The sequence below is a fragment of the Chanos chanos genome, chromosome 15, assembly GCF_902362185.1.
Source record: "Chanos chanos chromosome 15, fChaCha1.1, whole genome shotgun sequence".
In the NCBI taxonomy this organism is placed as follows: domain Eukaryota; kingdom Metazoa; phylum Chordata; class Actinopteri; order Gonorynchiformes; family Chanidae; genus Chanos; species Chanos chanos.
The window spans coordinates 6,161,033-6,176,790 of NC_044509.1; the positions used below are offsets into that span (position 1 = coordinate 6,161,033).

General features: G+C 41.3%; 2 protein-coding genes across 2 annotated transcripts in view; both read right to left on the bottom strand.

The window, feature by feature from the left end:
* The window catches only part of LOC115828869 (rab effector Noc2-like), a 36,078-nt gene extending 35,746 nt beyond the window's left edge, over positions 1 to 332 (bottom strand). The window contains exon 1 of the mRNA XM_030792966.1: positions 256 to 332. Within this exon, the coding sequence (XP_030648826.1) occupies positions 256 to 332 (77 nt within the window). The remainder of the gene's footprint in view (positions 1 to 255) is intronic.
* Positions 333 to 10,300: 9,968 nt separating this feature from the next.
* On the bottom strand, positions 10,301 to 15,354 carry tmem248 (transmembrane protein 248). Its single transcript, XM_030792823.1, has 7 exons — positions 15,094 to 15,354; positions 13,392 to 13,550; positions 12,795 to 13,080; positions 11,932 to 12,082; positions 11,355 to 11,538; positions 10,752 to 10,895; positions 10,301 to 10,374 (listed from the first exon to the last, which is right to left on the bottom strand). Exons 1-7 carry the CDS (start codon positions 15,094 to 15,096, stop codon positions 10,354 to 10,356), a joined length of 948 nt encoding a protein of 315 aa, XP_030648683.1. The 5' UTR covers positions 15,097 to 15,354; the 3' UTR covers positions 10,301 to 10,353.
* Positions 15,355 to 15,758: the final 404 nt, after the last annotated feature.

Below are 15,758 nucleotides of genomic sequence, written 5' to 3' on the forward strand. Positions count from 1 at the left end.
TATGCTGTTAATAAAACTGTCTGTTAATAAAACTGTCTTATTTTGGCTATATGAGGAACTTTTAGTTGCTATGGTGACAAATCGAGAATTCCATGATCAAGACTGTATTTATCTACTGACGCAAATACTTTTACAGAGAAAGGGGAGAGAAAATCAGTCCAACAGTTCAAGATATTTGCTGGTATTGAGAGATTTATGCATTTGAAATATGGGCAATGCTTTAAATTTTCCAAAAGAAAAAAAAAAACGACTTGCTTTGCTCTGAGGGCCAACTGCCGGTCGTTGGGACACACCCACTGGTCATTTCCGTTCCCAAACATGGTGTCGGTCATATCGAACGGAAAGGCTGTGATAGGAGAATGACAAATTGTCAAAATCTAACCGAAGACTTGTTCACGCAGGCTAAAGATGATCAACATTCCCTTTAAGAGAGCTGAACAGCACAGAACATTCCAGCATTTTCCAAAGCATTTCCAGTGTTTATGTAGGGTTAATTATTAAACGAAACATGCAGGCCGTTTCTTTAACGCTCTCACGACATGCACATTACGCTATTGTTCAGAAACATCAGCTTTCCTGGTAGGAAAAAAAAAAGAGACCCAACAATCGTTGCAACAATGTTAAAAGGATTCAGAATTAATGTCAGTCTGTTTGGACGGGTTTCAATGCTATCTGCTGCCTTAAACAGCAGACTGAATTATTATGTAAAACAAGGGAGGCATTGTGTAACTGTCTTTCATATCAAGCAAATGCCCAACATACGCTATATGTGGCTTTAAAGAAAAAAAAAAAAACAACAACAACAAGAACGACAACAAAAAAAAAAGAGAGATACACAAAACCTTGTTGTCTGAGATGCTTTTGTTGTGCTCGAGCGTGTGCGAAAAACACAGCCTCGAGACATGGCTTTCAAAGAATCGCGCTTGGACAATCAAAGGGGAACACAACTGTGAAAACCCATGCAAAAATGAAAATGCATCACATCTAGAGTTCTTGATTTATATGTATATGTTCATTAAGGGAGAGAGAGAGAGAGAGAGAGAGAGAGAGAGAGAGAGAGTAATACAAAAAAAAAAAAATTACACCCTAAGACAAACAGCTGCTCCAGCTCTGTCGATATTCATTCAGACACCAAACAATGAGTTGCTCATTTCTTTATCCCATAGACAGATGGCCAACATAATGCTTCATTTCCCCCGGACACGTGGAGATGGTCCTTTTGGCAAAGTATGTGTTGCTAACAAACATGACACTTTGGACGGGTAACTGCCTGAGGAGAACTGAGGTTAAGAACTTCAATTCTGTCATACGATTGGCCGAGGAATAGACCTCATGTGAATTGTAGGCTCTGTGATTCGCTGTGTATTATAGGTTGAAGAGAGATAATTTTTTGCAAAATGATTGACAGGTATCGGTTGGTTATTGCATCCAGTTACAACAATATGAACAACCGTGAACATTTGCCTTCTGTTCATTTAAAGTTTTCATTTGGTTCATTCTCATAAGTCTATGCTAGTCTGTGGGTGTGATGCTAAGAAAACACACACACACACACACACACACACACACACACATTTATAGCTACATGATTAAATCTGTTTACATTTCCATGGGATCCTATGCCCTTTGCTCATGTGTGGGGCACTAAGCCTCAGGCATAACTATTAACTACATTAAGATCCATAAAAACAAAATTGCATACCCAATCCACATCTCCACAAATACAATTACCTACATAAACCCTCTTACATAAAAAAAAGCCTGTCCTGGACAGAAGGAAATCATAGTCACCGCTGAAGAAACTGTAACTAAGACATACAGTGTGCTAATCGCGTCGTAGCATTGTCGTTCTTTACTATCTCCTTTTGGAGTTGCTTAACTCCATTTTTTTTACTTCACTAGTTTTGAGAGATATATCGTTGTCATGTGTCATTGTCATCAAAACCTGAAAAATAAATAAATAAATAAATAACATCACCGGGAACAGTGCCACCTGTTGCTATAAGACACAAAGACGAAAATGTAACTGACACATTGGAGTTTCCAAAAAATAACTGACTTACGCTGTGTCTAACCATGACATTCAGTCATTGAGACAAGCCTCACAAAAGCAGCGTCTGTTCTTTATTAAAGTTAACAGAGGACAGGAAGGAGGACAAAACAGCTTCAAGTAAAACCTGGCAACTGTCACACGCCCCTCAAACAGAAAGCAGCTGTTTGGTACATAAGTTGCGAGACAGAGAGAGAGAGAGAGAGAGAGTGTGTGTGAGAGAGTGAGAGTGAGAGTGAGAGAGTGAGGGATAGAGAGACAGAGACAGAGAGAAAGAAAGAGAGAGAAAGAAAGAGAGAGAGAGAGAGAGAGAGAAAGAGAGAGAGAGAGACAGAGTGGAAAGAGTGATAGTGAGAGTGACAAGGGCAGAAAGTGTTTACCTTGCCAACGACACAGCAGAGTTCTTTAGCTGAGGGCTGCACCTGGAAATTAGGGGAGAAAAAGAAAGAAAGAAAGAAAAAAAAAAAAACCCAGAGGAAAATGAAGAGAAGGAAACTCCTCCTGCCCCCTCAACCGCTCCAATGGGCTGCCCGTCACGCCGGTCACATGACCAGAGAACAATTCCACCGAAACATCCTGTTCTTCCACTCACTGCCGAGATTGAATACAACAACGCAAGGTGCCCTGTGATGCGGACTGGGGGTTCTTCACATACCCCTCCAGCTAAATCATTTACCATTGATGTGGCCTTTTAAACCCTTCACTGCTAAAACCTGATCTGATTTAGTAGCCTCTGTGCAGCCCCCCGAGCCATTTAAAGGAAGAGAGAGAATGAGGGGGGGGGGGGGGGGGGGGGGGGAGCGATTGTATTGCTTTTTGCTTCCAATCAACTGTCTTAGCTTTGGAAATTTCAGTGTAAAACACTGTGTTTCATAGCATCCTGAGATGTCTGCAATTGTGCCCAGAGCCATGAAGCTGTCTCGGAAGCTGCTTTGGATAAAAGCATCTGCTAAATGAATAAACGTAAAAGGAAACGCTTCAATGTAAAATTTTGTCTGACCGCGCAACAGCTTAAAACGTGGACGTCTTATGATTTTAAATGTGAAAACAAATAAACACACTAAGCAAAAAAAAAAAAAAAAAAATGCTGTTTGTTTTGTTCCATACAAGTTTTTTAAAAGAGTGAAATTCAGTTTTCAGTTTTACTGCTGCACAACTCGTAGTGTGTCGTGCATTTTTCAGGCAAGTGGGTAACTGTTTGTTTTCTCATTGCCAAGTTTCCATTATGGTTTTGTGCTGATTCACTTGCTTAGGCATAGACAGATGGTTTATCCACCTGTCCGGTTTTTTTTTTTTTTCTTCCTTTTTTCCTTTTTTACCCCATCTGACCCTACAGGTGTCTGCATCCATTTTCGCTAGGCTCACGGCCTTAATGCACTGAGTTATCAAATGTCACTACCTCCAAGCAAGTCTGTGCTCTCCTAGTCTTAAAACACTTTTTTAGAAAAATTAAACTGCACAGATAACTACTTTAAAATCACGCTGGTTTAAATGCCACACCAAACCAACTTTGCTGAAGTAAAGTATGATAGCTGGGTCCGCTGTAAAAAGTTAATTGTCTAACCGATTCAGAAAAAAAAAAAAAAAATCTATATAACAACAGGTGACTGTGTTGAGCATCAAACTGTTTAACCAATGATCGGCATGAAAAGAAATGGTTGGAGGTTTTTGTGAAGGAAAAAAAAAGCACTTTTCATTTCCAGATGTTTTCAGATGTTTAGACTCTCAGCGTCTTACCTTAAGATGTTTGGTTCCACAAGTAGAAGTAGTCAGAACCTTGCCAATCCCTCTTCTCTCTCTCTCTCTCTTGCTTCTGGCTGTCTTCTCACAGAACACACACACAGTGGTACATCTGGACTCATGAGATCAAATCTGGAGACACACACATGTAAGCAGATTCCACTGTGAAATAAAGAAAGCTGGTCCGACAGGGATTATTGAAAACGTGAGTGGGTGCGCGTGTCTATGTGTGTGTGAGAGATTAATTAATTTCCTCTGCTTCCCTGTCAGGTAGTCTACAGATCAACCTTTCGAAACAAGCTTGCGGTGCTTTATCTTTCACTCCGCGGATAAGCAGATGGCTTAGGTCACTTGATGACGATACCCCCCCTCCTCCCCAACAGTGCAAATGTAAAAGGCCACGTGTTTGCTTCCAGGCAAACGCATTCACACAGGTTTCCTGGGAGAGAGGAGCTACGCCACAACAGCACTCTCTACGTCCACTAGCACACGCTCTAATCAGGGCTGAAAGGCTCTGGAGTTCGCCATCTAATGTCATGATGAAACATGTTGTGAAGACTAGGTGCCATACTGCCGTGAAAAAAAAGAGCATTGTAAAATAAATAAATAATTAAACAAACGAAAAATTAGAATTAGGAATCCAGTTTGAAACAATCCAAGTGATGTTTATCAAAAATAACAGTGGCCTGCGCTTTCTCTTCGGTCTTTACAGTGATTGCACACGGATATGAAAAGATGATTTCTTGGTAACACACGTAGGTTATATCATTCATATCAAGCATGTAATTGTGCATTAGTCTATGGTTCAGCTCTTTACTGACATAGCGGCTAAAACTCTCAGAGGTAACTTAGCAACAGAGAGAAAAAAAAAAAAAACCTAAGAAAGAATTTAACACTTCACCCACCTGCATGATAGTAACAGTTGTCTTGGTGATGGGGGAACTAGACCCTACAAACTGTAAGACCATGCGGTATCTTTACCTGCTGCATAAATATTCTGTGACTTCTTTTGAGCCGAATCTGGCCCCGACATGTGTTTATTTAGTTTCCAGGAATCTCAAAAGTATTCTTTTTTTGTTTTTGATTGAAGAGCGCGTGCAAATGTTACATTTCTAGACGTCAATATACTTACCACAGGTTTCCTCAGATATTTAATTTACATCACACGTAAAAATAGAACTGAAATACGTGAATGATTCTTTAAAGGATCAGTGGCAATAATGAACACTGATACTACTGGCTGGAACTGGTACTTTCCAGCTGCTTCAGTCGGCTCATCATCATTAGTCTGATTACTTTTTAATCCTGTAATATTATTTTTTAAAAATACACCGATCTGGCGATAACTAACAAACCATTTCCTCACAAATGTCATTTCCTCCAGTTTCCTCACAAATGTAGCCCACTCCATCCACAGTGTACGCTTCACGCGAGCATCTTAAGTGTATGGTATACGTACGAGATAAAAGCTCTCGGACTGATTCCATCTGATAACGGCTGGAACAACTATTGACAATAGGGACCAATATATTAGTGTCAGCCTGCTGGCTACCTCTCTTGCCACAATGTCTAAAACACCTGCTTATGACAATTAGCTAAATGCAGAGTGAAACGCTTAGTTTGAATTGCTTGCGGCCAGCCTTTGGAACAGAGGAATGCTTTTAAAGGTCAGAGCTTTTGTATCTCAGGTAAACTTGCTTAAGCAGCCACATAGTATTGACAGAAAATACAATTAGTTACGCACCAGTGGCCGCGAACATAGTGCAAGTACAAATAACCGCTGAAATAAAGGAAACACACACTTAAATCCTTCTTTTTCTAGAGGAGATCGCGTTTATCGGAACAGAAAGGACGTGATAACTCAGAATAGCTTAGAAATGATTGGTGTTTACTTTGCCCTCTGACGACTTGAGCGGGCCTAAAACTCTACCAGGAAACTGCCGAGTCATCTGCACCCTTCATCACTATAAATAGACACACGGGCCTTTATTTTTCTTTTGATGTCTGCGGGAAATAGAGTGAAGACTGGCAAACGAACCAGTTTGCAGAAGGCTGCAATCCACAAATGATTATGAAAGATATATGGGTTCCGTTTCATTTGGACTGAGTAAAAAAAGGGGGTAATGACTAGTTATTTCTGTAAATGGTGTGCATTCGAGGTAGATTGCCGTTAGCATTGTCCTTTTATTACACTCCTTTTACTTTAATTTTACATTTAAAATAAACAGAGGTAAATTCAAAGATAAAAACCAGGAAGACATTAAGGCTTGTCGTAAATGTAGTATCGAACGTCTGCTTCACAAACAGCTCTGCATTTCGTTATTGCGCTAACGCGCTTATCCAAAATGACTTCGAAACATACTGGAGAGTGATAGTAGAGGAGAATAGGCAAGCTAGAGAGTTATAAACCCGGTTCCCGAGCACAAAAAAGAAAGAAAGAAAAAAACCCTCTTGGCGAGCCTTACAGGCACGCAATCCGAGATCCCTTCTCTCATTTGGTCTAATTTGTGTTACTTTATAACTTTCATTAATTTGGATGCCAGTAACAATAAAAGTGATGGGAACAAAGAGCGAGAAGTCAACTAAAAGTGCTTTTCAAACGCGTTTCATGATCTTGGCTTGAACTCAGTTCTACAATCCAGACAAAGCAATTAGGCATCAGGTTATGTTTGATTTTATTCAGCAAAGCATGTGCCTACAGCGTTTTCTTTTTTTTACAAACAGCACAGAAACAGAAGGATTGTCTTCATACAAACAGAAACAGCAGTTATCACATTGACAGTCATGCAACAAGACAGGCAAAAGACTTGCAGTGGAATACCACTCGGCCTCTCCTGCTACACAGAAGGACTTTTAAAAGGGCACTCTTGCAAACTCCAGAAGACAGCCATCAACACTTTTACGAATACTCATTACTCAATGCCTCAAGCCCTAAGAAAAACAGTGAAAGATCAATATGATCCGAGCTCTAAGCATTAACTACGGAATCCATTGGCGTTCTCTACTGTCCATCTGTAGGCAGTTTATTTTGAAATGTACACATGAATTATGGCTCTTTTTAATGAAAACAAATCGTCCCTCTGGGAGCTTTCACTCACTGTTCTGCAAACTGCAGTGGAGTCCAACTCAGCCTGTGTTATGATGTGGTTTATAAATTACAGCCAATCAAATGGAAAGGAGATTAATCAAAAGTGAATGGTAAATTCCTGCAAACGGATAAATCAGGAAATATATGTATTCAATTTCTTTTTTTTTTTTTTTTTTTTTACAATGACTTGGATTAAGACTTGAACCAAACCCTCTTAATGAGCCTTTAAAGAAAACATACAATCAAAATAAAAAGCAACTTAAAAACATTGCAAATAATGATTATGAATACAATCAGTAATGTCTCACTTGGATATAGACAACTGGGAAAATGTCAAATATTGCTTCTCTGAAAGGTTTCAAATGTTACTTCAAAAGTCATTTATCTGCATGGTCAACATGCAATCTTTTTTTTTTTTTAAATTTAACCTGCAATCTTTCAAAACCTTATAGTAATGATAAATGGCAATTTAACACATCAAAAAAAAAAAAAAAACAAAAGAAAAGAAAACAAAAAAAAACAAAAGGAAAATCTCCTTAAAGTTGGAGGCAACATATTAACTTGCGCAAGACCGTTACACCAACAATTACATCATGAGTCATTTTCATTCTGCTAAAGGAAAGTATAACCAACTCCCATGCGATGTGCTGTTGCAGACTTTTTGGACGTAGGGGCAGAAGGCAGAAAACAGGAAAAGGAGAACATAAGCACATATGGCATAAACACTGAAAGGAAAAAAAAAAAAAAAAAAAAAAGCAAAAAAAATAAAAACAAGTTTAATTAAACTTGAATCGTTTACAGCAGTCTGACTGAAAGGAAAATCTTGGTCTTCTCATGGCTCAGACCTACGTCGAACATTTCCAGGAGCACAGGGCGAGAGAAACATATTTACATGGATGCTGCAGCTGGCCTGTGTAAAGGCACGTCAGTGGTTGGATGCTTACTTCTACGTGTTGTTGAAATCAGAGGGAGAGAGAAAAAAACAAAACAAAACAAAAAAAGAGGCGACAAAGAGAAATTCCTAAATAAGAGCAAATTGCTGACACTCTGTGGGGAGTTTGTTTTAGGCACGACTATGACGGTGCATGACAAGAGTGATGCCGGGCTATCTAAATATCGAAAGAATGCAGGAAATGTCACAACAGACACTCCTCTTCTCAGAACGCTCAAACTGTTAACAGCACTGTGGGTCTAATGTTAAGGTTTGAATCGAACTTGCTGCAAAGACCTAGAAGAAGAAGAAGAAGAAGAAGAAGAGGAAGAAGAAATACTTTGTCTGAACTTGCTATGCAGTGTTGCACTGAGACTTGTCACTGTTTCACGGTGGAGAAGCTTATTTTTTTGCTCGAGCGTGTGAATATTTTGATGGGAGTAAATATGAAACGGGGAGCTATAGTTCACACACCATGACACTTAGGTTGAACCCCCAAAACCATGTATTTGGGGCACCTGCGTCTTAATCAGGAAAAAACACTCCCATTTGCCCAGTTATTATTGAAGTGTGACTTCAAGGAGGGGGGGGGGGCAAACAAACAAAAAAAAAACATTAAGGCGAAAATTGTCCAAGAAAAGACAGAAATGCATTTGAACAAAATGACAGAGCTAACGCAAAAAGGCTGAGTAAACATTTCTAACACAGTTAGCCTTCTGGGTCAGAATACGCTGTACTGAACATAGCTATTGCCTGGTAAGGGACAAAATGACAGAATATGAAGACAAGTCTGTTCTGTGCTATGATGCTATGTCTGTTCAGGAAGGTTAAAACGCTTGTCATCTTTTAGGCATCCAACCAAAAAGCCTCAAGAGAAAGAAACAGGGAAGGCAGGAAAAACGTTAGACAGAGACAGACAGAGGAAGGAGGAGAGAAAACACTCTACAGACAAAACTGGAAAATAGAGTTCGAGGTAATATCTTACAATAAAATAAGTCCAAAAAAAAAAAAAAAATACAGTTAAGTTTTACATCACATTTTAAATCAGATGATACGTGTACAATTGATTATTGTTGTTTCTGTGTGCTGCATTACTGCTGTTAATTTTCGCTGTAGCCTTTAAAAGTACATTCAGTTCTACAGTGTACCAATTAAACAAAAACAAAAAACCCAAAAGAAAGAAAGAAAAAAAAAAAATCAAACTGAAATCAAAAACAGAGGTAAACCAGATGTGACAAATCATTGCTAGTGAAACATTTTTTTTTTATATATACTTCATATACAGTAAAGGAACTAAACACAAATCCATCCATCAGAGAAAATTCACTCACTCACTCAAACTTTCTCTAAATCAAACAATCAAATCATTTAAAAAAAAAAAAAAAAAAAATTCCCACACGCCCGACGGCTTCACATGCCAATCACATACGGGATCAGCCACGCCCACGCCTGCACATCTTGGTCTCTTTTGTTTTACGGTTAGCCTCTAAAAGATATGAGGAAATTAGCAGGGTGACAAACCAGTCAAGTATCTGTTCATGCAGCACTCCTATGACTTTAGACTGCACATGGCAAAAGGAGGGAGGAAAGAAAAAAAAGTATGGATGGCAAACTAAGGGACATGGGTTTTAACAGGTATGAGTGCAAAAAAAAAAAAAAAAAGAAAAAAACTCTCTTCGCAGTAAGGTGAACTTGGTCGCCTTCAGACCAACGTTTCGTCAGGCTGACAGAAAGTGTCGTCCCTGCTTTTTTTCCGTAGCACAACACGCCTGCCCTGTTCACGATCTGTTCTGTTTCCGCGAAGGACGACTCTCACCGCTGGACCGCCTCCAGCACGGTCAGGAGGGGCCGGGTCAACGTGGGAGTGTGAGTACCCAGAAAGACACCAGGAGATAAGAAGGCAATCGAAAGCCACACGTACACACAAAACAAAAACAAACAAAAACCCCTAATAAAGTCAACGCTATGAAAAGCAAAAAAAAAAAAAAAAAGCAAAAAAAAAAGCTTAAAAAAAAAAAGTTGCCAAAAGTAGTTAGGCAGAAGTTTCTCCTTCTGACAAAGGCGGCAAAGGTGCTGAACGGTTACACGACGTGACATGACGTAGCGATGGCCATATGACGTATGATGTGTTAAGTGCTAATCCCTGTCTGCCCATCTGAGGCGTAACTCTCCGCTCCGCTGATATTGCATCTTGCGGGCTTTTGTCGAGGGGTAGCACAGGGTCAGGGTGGGGTCAGGGAAAGGGGGCGAGGGGTGGGGGCGGGGGGGGGGGGGGGGGGGTGGCGGCGGCTTAGGCAGACTGTTTCTGTACTGAATTAAAGAGTCCTACAAATATTTACACAGTAGATACAGGCACTTAAACGTCTTTGGTTGGAGTGACCCAACATTGCAGAGTAATGCATTCACAGAGGTTTTTGCACCTTTCTCCTGGGTTCAGTAGGCAACATAGTATTTTCCCCCTCCCCAAAACCCCCCCAATTTTTTTTTTTTTTTTCCTCTTCAGATATGGTTCGGTTGTAGACTCCCTGTCTCTCTGATGCTCTTTTACCCCTCTGACAAGGCCAGCTGAGGAGAAAAATAAACATGGTGTTAACGCTTTGAACTTACACCACACCATAAGAGGGAGAAATCTTTTCAATTCCAACTTGACAGCAGAGATGCCTTTTTGTCCCCCCCTGAGTAACACACTGCGGCTACATCAAAACCCACACTGGTGCAATATGAGCTAACTACTGAACAGGAAGAACAACAACAACCACCACCACCTACTCACTGACAGCATTCAAAAACAAGCAAATGGAAAACGACTATTAACCTCATGGTAAACGAGCATTATGTCATTAATAACCACACCGGTCATGATTCCTGTCTGCTTTTACATACATCGCCTCTGACGACAATGAAAACAAACAAACAAACAAACAAAACAGAGAGCGCTGTACCTTTTCTGGACAGAAGTCTGGGTTGCTCTGTCTTACTTTGCCTGGCCGGCCTTTGATGACTGCATAGCAGAACATGGTGATAACCATCACAAAGAGGAAGTAGCTGGTGTGCATGAGATGGAGGTTGATGAGAGAGCGATCATCCTGTAAAGACAGAGCACGGCATCTGCTTTTGTCCGTCACAAGACAAACAACGCGCAAAGAGCGGAGATAAAACCCTACGGGCTGACCGATGCGCGTCCAGCCGCATTCCCTCCGGCTACTTCCCATCAACATCCATTCTGTTTATTTCGCGTGAAACCCTATTTGCTGATTGGGTAGTTACGTTGTCTCTTCTATAAAGTGTGCTTGTGCGCTGATAATTCAATTGTGGGAAGTGCAGAGTTCTGAGTAATGGACATACGGAATAAAAGAGATGGAAGTTAAACTAGTCTATATGAAACTCAGAGTCGATACTCTGCTTCAAGTCTCCAATAGACATGTCATTTGTGAGTCAACATATTCATGTGCAGTTCCGGTGAAACACCGGGGAATATGAATCCATTATAGTTTTTGCTCAAAGGGAAAAATAAAACCCTTCAGTGACCCACTGCGTGCTCTTACCTCTGGGACGATGACTGTGAGTTTGGGGTTGAGTGCATGGTACACTTTCCCAATGGCCCCTTTGTAACACCAGAACGGGTTGTACTCCTGTGTGTATTTGGTGTCTGAGTCCCGGGCAGTGGTGAAAATCTTGTACCAGGACGTGGCGTTGGTGTACGTCTCCGGGACACAGTGAGGTGGTTGCCTGTGTTTGGAAACCATTTCCTAAATTATATTTCGGCTTAACCCTGTCCACTTAAAAATCTCGTTCCGGAGATACATACGTTAGCGAGTGTAAACAAACGTGTTCTCTTTAAAGGTTGATCATTATCTACATAAACTTTATTATTTATTAAAGACCTTCCTATCTTTTTCCCTTGTCCTGTACCAGTTTACTCAGGATTACAGGGATTCAAATTTCAGCCCGCTTCAGTGTTGAGTACATACAGGCTTTCAGGTGACATTTCTTTTTATTTACATAACCAACTGTCAATGTTTGACCTAGTCTTTACAGACATAAACAGTCATGATAGTAGGGTGTATGGTGAAGTGAAGTGAACTGGCGGTGGAGGAGGGGAGAGCCCGGACCAGCACTCACACTGTGACTGGGAAAACGTTGCTGGCCGCCGTGATGGTCATGCAGGTACTGAACACCACCTGCTCGCAGTGGCCGTGGAGGATGCAGTCGTCCGAGTTCCAGGACACAGGGAGGGCGAAGGTTATGTTCATTTCCTCATGGGCTTCCCTCCCTATGACAAGAGTCGCGATAGAATGAACACATGAGTGTGAGAACCGCCCCCCTCACCCGTCCAAAGCCACCCGCCCCAGCAGATGCACAAACGCGTACACATGCTCGCGTGTGTCTGTAAAAACGATTCGAAGCAACAAGCTTGAGGTACAGTAAACAAGAGAGATTATCTGGAAGTTACTGCTTTTCAAGCCAGTGACTCTCTCCATGTTACCCCCCTTTGATCACAACGAACTGTTGTTTTGCTTGGATGGCATTCTGCTACAGTGAGAGGGGGAAAAAAAAAAAACAGTCGGTAACTCTCTGGTCTGATCCTCTTGGCTTGTACAACAAAGCAACTGTAGCCATGCTATTCTGGTACAGAAACACTGGGCCAACAATAAAGTCTCACAAACTGCCATTAGCTAACAAGTGTAATACCAGACTACTCAAACCATTCAGCACCTTGGGGTGGGGAGTGGGGGGGGGGATCACAGTACAATCTTAATGTGGGTTGACAATCTTAAAATCATCTTCACAGTAAGAGTAACCTAGATCTAAATTTGCAATTCTAAATTTCAAGAACAGAATACTGAATGAATATGAAGCTTCTCTGTAATATAATATATACAGCTCTGGGAAGGACAATTAATCCAACCAGAAAAAAATGGATGAATCATTCTACAAGCCAAGTTCAAACTGCTATTACTTTATGGATGAAGGCCGGCATATACCTGACAGGCCTACTTGCTGCCCCAGCACGGTGGCATAAAGGTGGGTGATGTTGCGGGAGTAGCCCCCGAACGGCCTGAGCGGATCCAGGGTGAGAGTGATAGGTACGGAGATGTTGATGGGTCCAGGATCCTCCAGCAGCAGGGGTGCTTGGGTGCTGGAACGCGATTGGCTGCTTGTCACCGTGCTCTCCGGCGTGGTGGACTCGTTCAAGCCGTGTTTGAGCGTCTCGTTCTCCGAGATGCAGAAGTCCAGCTCGTTAAAGCGTAGGAGGAAAGTGTTCCAGTCCTGAGAGGGGTGAAGAAGACACAATTCTGTCACAACCTGGAGAGGCTAAATAAAACCCAACACTGCTCAGATGCTGTGTACAGGTGACTGATAAGTACAGATAAATGTCCAGATCACAATGTCAGCAACCAGAAATGTCTATTAAGCAGGTACTCAACAGTTGAGAAAACAGAAGGGCCAAAAGCAGCTAACTAAAATTAGCAACAGGAACAGCATGCTCCTCATGATCTTGCTCTCTCTCGCTCGCTCTCTCTCTTTTTTTTTGGGGGGGGGGGGGGGGGGGGGGGGGTCCTTTAATTGAAATGACGTACCTCTGTCATTTCTGGGGATTTGATCTCTTTGATCTTGAAAAAATATCCGATGGTGAGGAATGTGATGGCCACGGCACTCACACTGACCATAAAAATGACCAACGGTGGACGGTTACTTATGTAGGTCTTGAGATTCTCTAGAGGATTTAACAAGTACACCTGCAGGAAGAGGGATAACAGGAAAAGAGAGAGGAAGAGAGAGAGCGAGTAAGAGAGTGAGAGAGAGAGAGAGAGCGGGGCAGTTAGTTATATTGTGCAATAAAAATGATTAACAAAAAAATCCCACAAATCAGCTATGACTTTGGGTGTGAGCACAGCCCAGAGTATTTGTGATCTGACTACCATGTGACTATGAGCCTAAATCTCTATTACATAAATACACATCTGCAGATATGAGCTAAAAGGCTGTCAAAATGTTTGCATATGACTCTGACTCAGTTTCAAAATGTTAAGATTTGTCTCCAGTTATATTTCTAAATCTGAGCGAGAAAAAACGAAGCAAAATGAATAAGTGAGAGGTATTTGAAGTAGTTGGTTATGAAAATATGTAGCTCATTATTCTATTAAAATAAAGGGGAAACAGTAATGATCAATGACTACTGAAGAAAGTAATGCTCACTGCAGATACTCGGCGTTGCTGCGAGAAAACAGATAAAAACCCGGAGCTAGATAACGCAATGTTCCAAATGACGAACAAATAAGAGCCCCACTTAATAGCCACCTAATTTCCCTTCGTTTGAATGACGATATATTATCAGGCCGTCTTAACATTGTCAAATTGCAAGCCTCTCGACACTTCAGTGGAAACTATCAAGCGTGAAAAGCTGTGTGCCTTCTCCAGCTGAAGGCCTCCGTGGGCTGGTCTGCACAACCTTGCCTAGACCGGCTCAAATTATGTTAGGCATGAGAATCGTACAGACATCTCTGAAACAACAAGCTCACTTGGCAAATTATTAGCTCGCCCCCCCCCCCTCCCAAAAAAATTAGCACACATTGTGCATGCAGTTGCTTGGGAATAGCTGGGTACACAAGAATAGCCTGTTGGCTGCAAAAATGATCGTCACTTGCCGCATGTTCGCGGTCTGTTTTTATTTATTTCCAGCTAAGCTAAATTAGACGGGCTTAAATAGTGAAAACTACTGATGTTAGTTAAGCGGCTATGGCAGACCTACCCTGCGATACCTCAAAAATGTTCTTTTATACAACCGAATGCTGAATCATGCATGTTAGAGCGTCAACAAACATCTGACATTGCTTGTTCGCTTCCTCAGGTTAGCTAGATTAGATATTTAGCAATAATAAATATATCGATTTGGCTAGCTAGTAATCTAACTCAGGGATATTCGAAAGCTTTCTGCAAATCAAAACTTCATATGGGACAAAAACATGGACGGATCTTGCCGAAACCTTGCAATCTTTAGCCGACTAATAAGTTAGTTTGTTAACTGACAAGTTCTATTTCAGCGGCTTCGCAAAGCTCGCTATCTATCTGACAGGAAGGCTGGATGCTAACCTATGTCAACTAGGATAGCATGGTTTTCTTGCAGTTGATATTTGCATCAGTTACCTTGACAATAACAAACACCACACCACATAAATTATCGGCAAACCGCAGCTAAAATATATTCTCAATAAAATAAAACAAATTTACTGAACACTTCTAATGTCACTGTCTGGAATCAGGCAGAAATCTTTAACTCACCATTTTCTCTGTGTCTGCGCACGAACACTGAAGGTGGGTCTTGAGCAAGCTAACAGGCTAACTAGCTCGCTAAACTGTTGTCGGTCGAACCAAACGAGATGAGGCCGGGGTTTGGGAACAGATAGTGCTCGCAGCGTTAGAAGAGCCGATGGTACTACTTCCCATTATTTGCCCGTCCTGTAATTCCACGCACCAGAGCAGTTTTGCCTATCAACTCCAGTTAAACTGCAACGTAGTTGTTCTGGTTAGTTATGGTAATCGCACTAGTCAAAGTGCTCTGCAAATACGTGCGTACGTTTTCTACAACTACAGATACAACTTACGCAGTATTCGCTGTCAAATCCAACGCACCCACGGTATTCTTACGTTAATAACGTATCTGAAAGATGACAGAGCATGCCCAGCAAGTGTTTACCAAACTCTAGCATCCGCATGACGTAGCCGTGGCGTTCGTCAACTGTTTGTGGGAAAAATGGCGCCAGTAACTTCTTTTTTTGAATGATGAACGTCCACTGCAATGACAGTTTACCTTGAAACCCATGCGTCGTATCATCTGTTGATTTAAATTTGCGAAACATAGACAAATAAATTATCAGTTGTGTTTGTTATGTTAGATACTGGATGAAGTAGCCACCAGTCTGGTAAGACATTACCTAATGCTATCC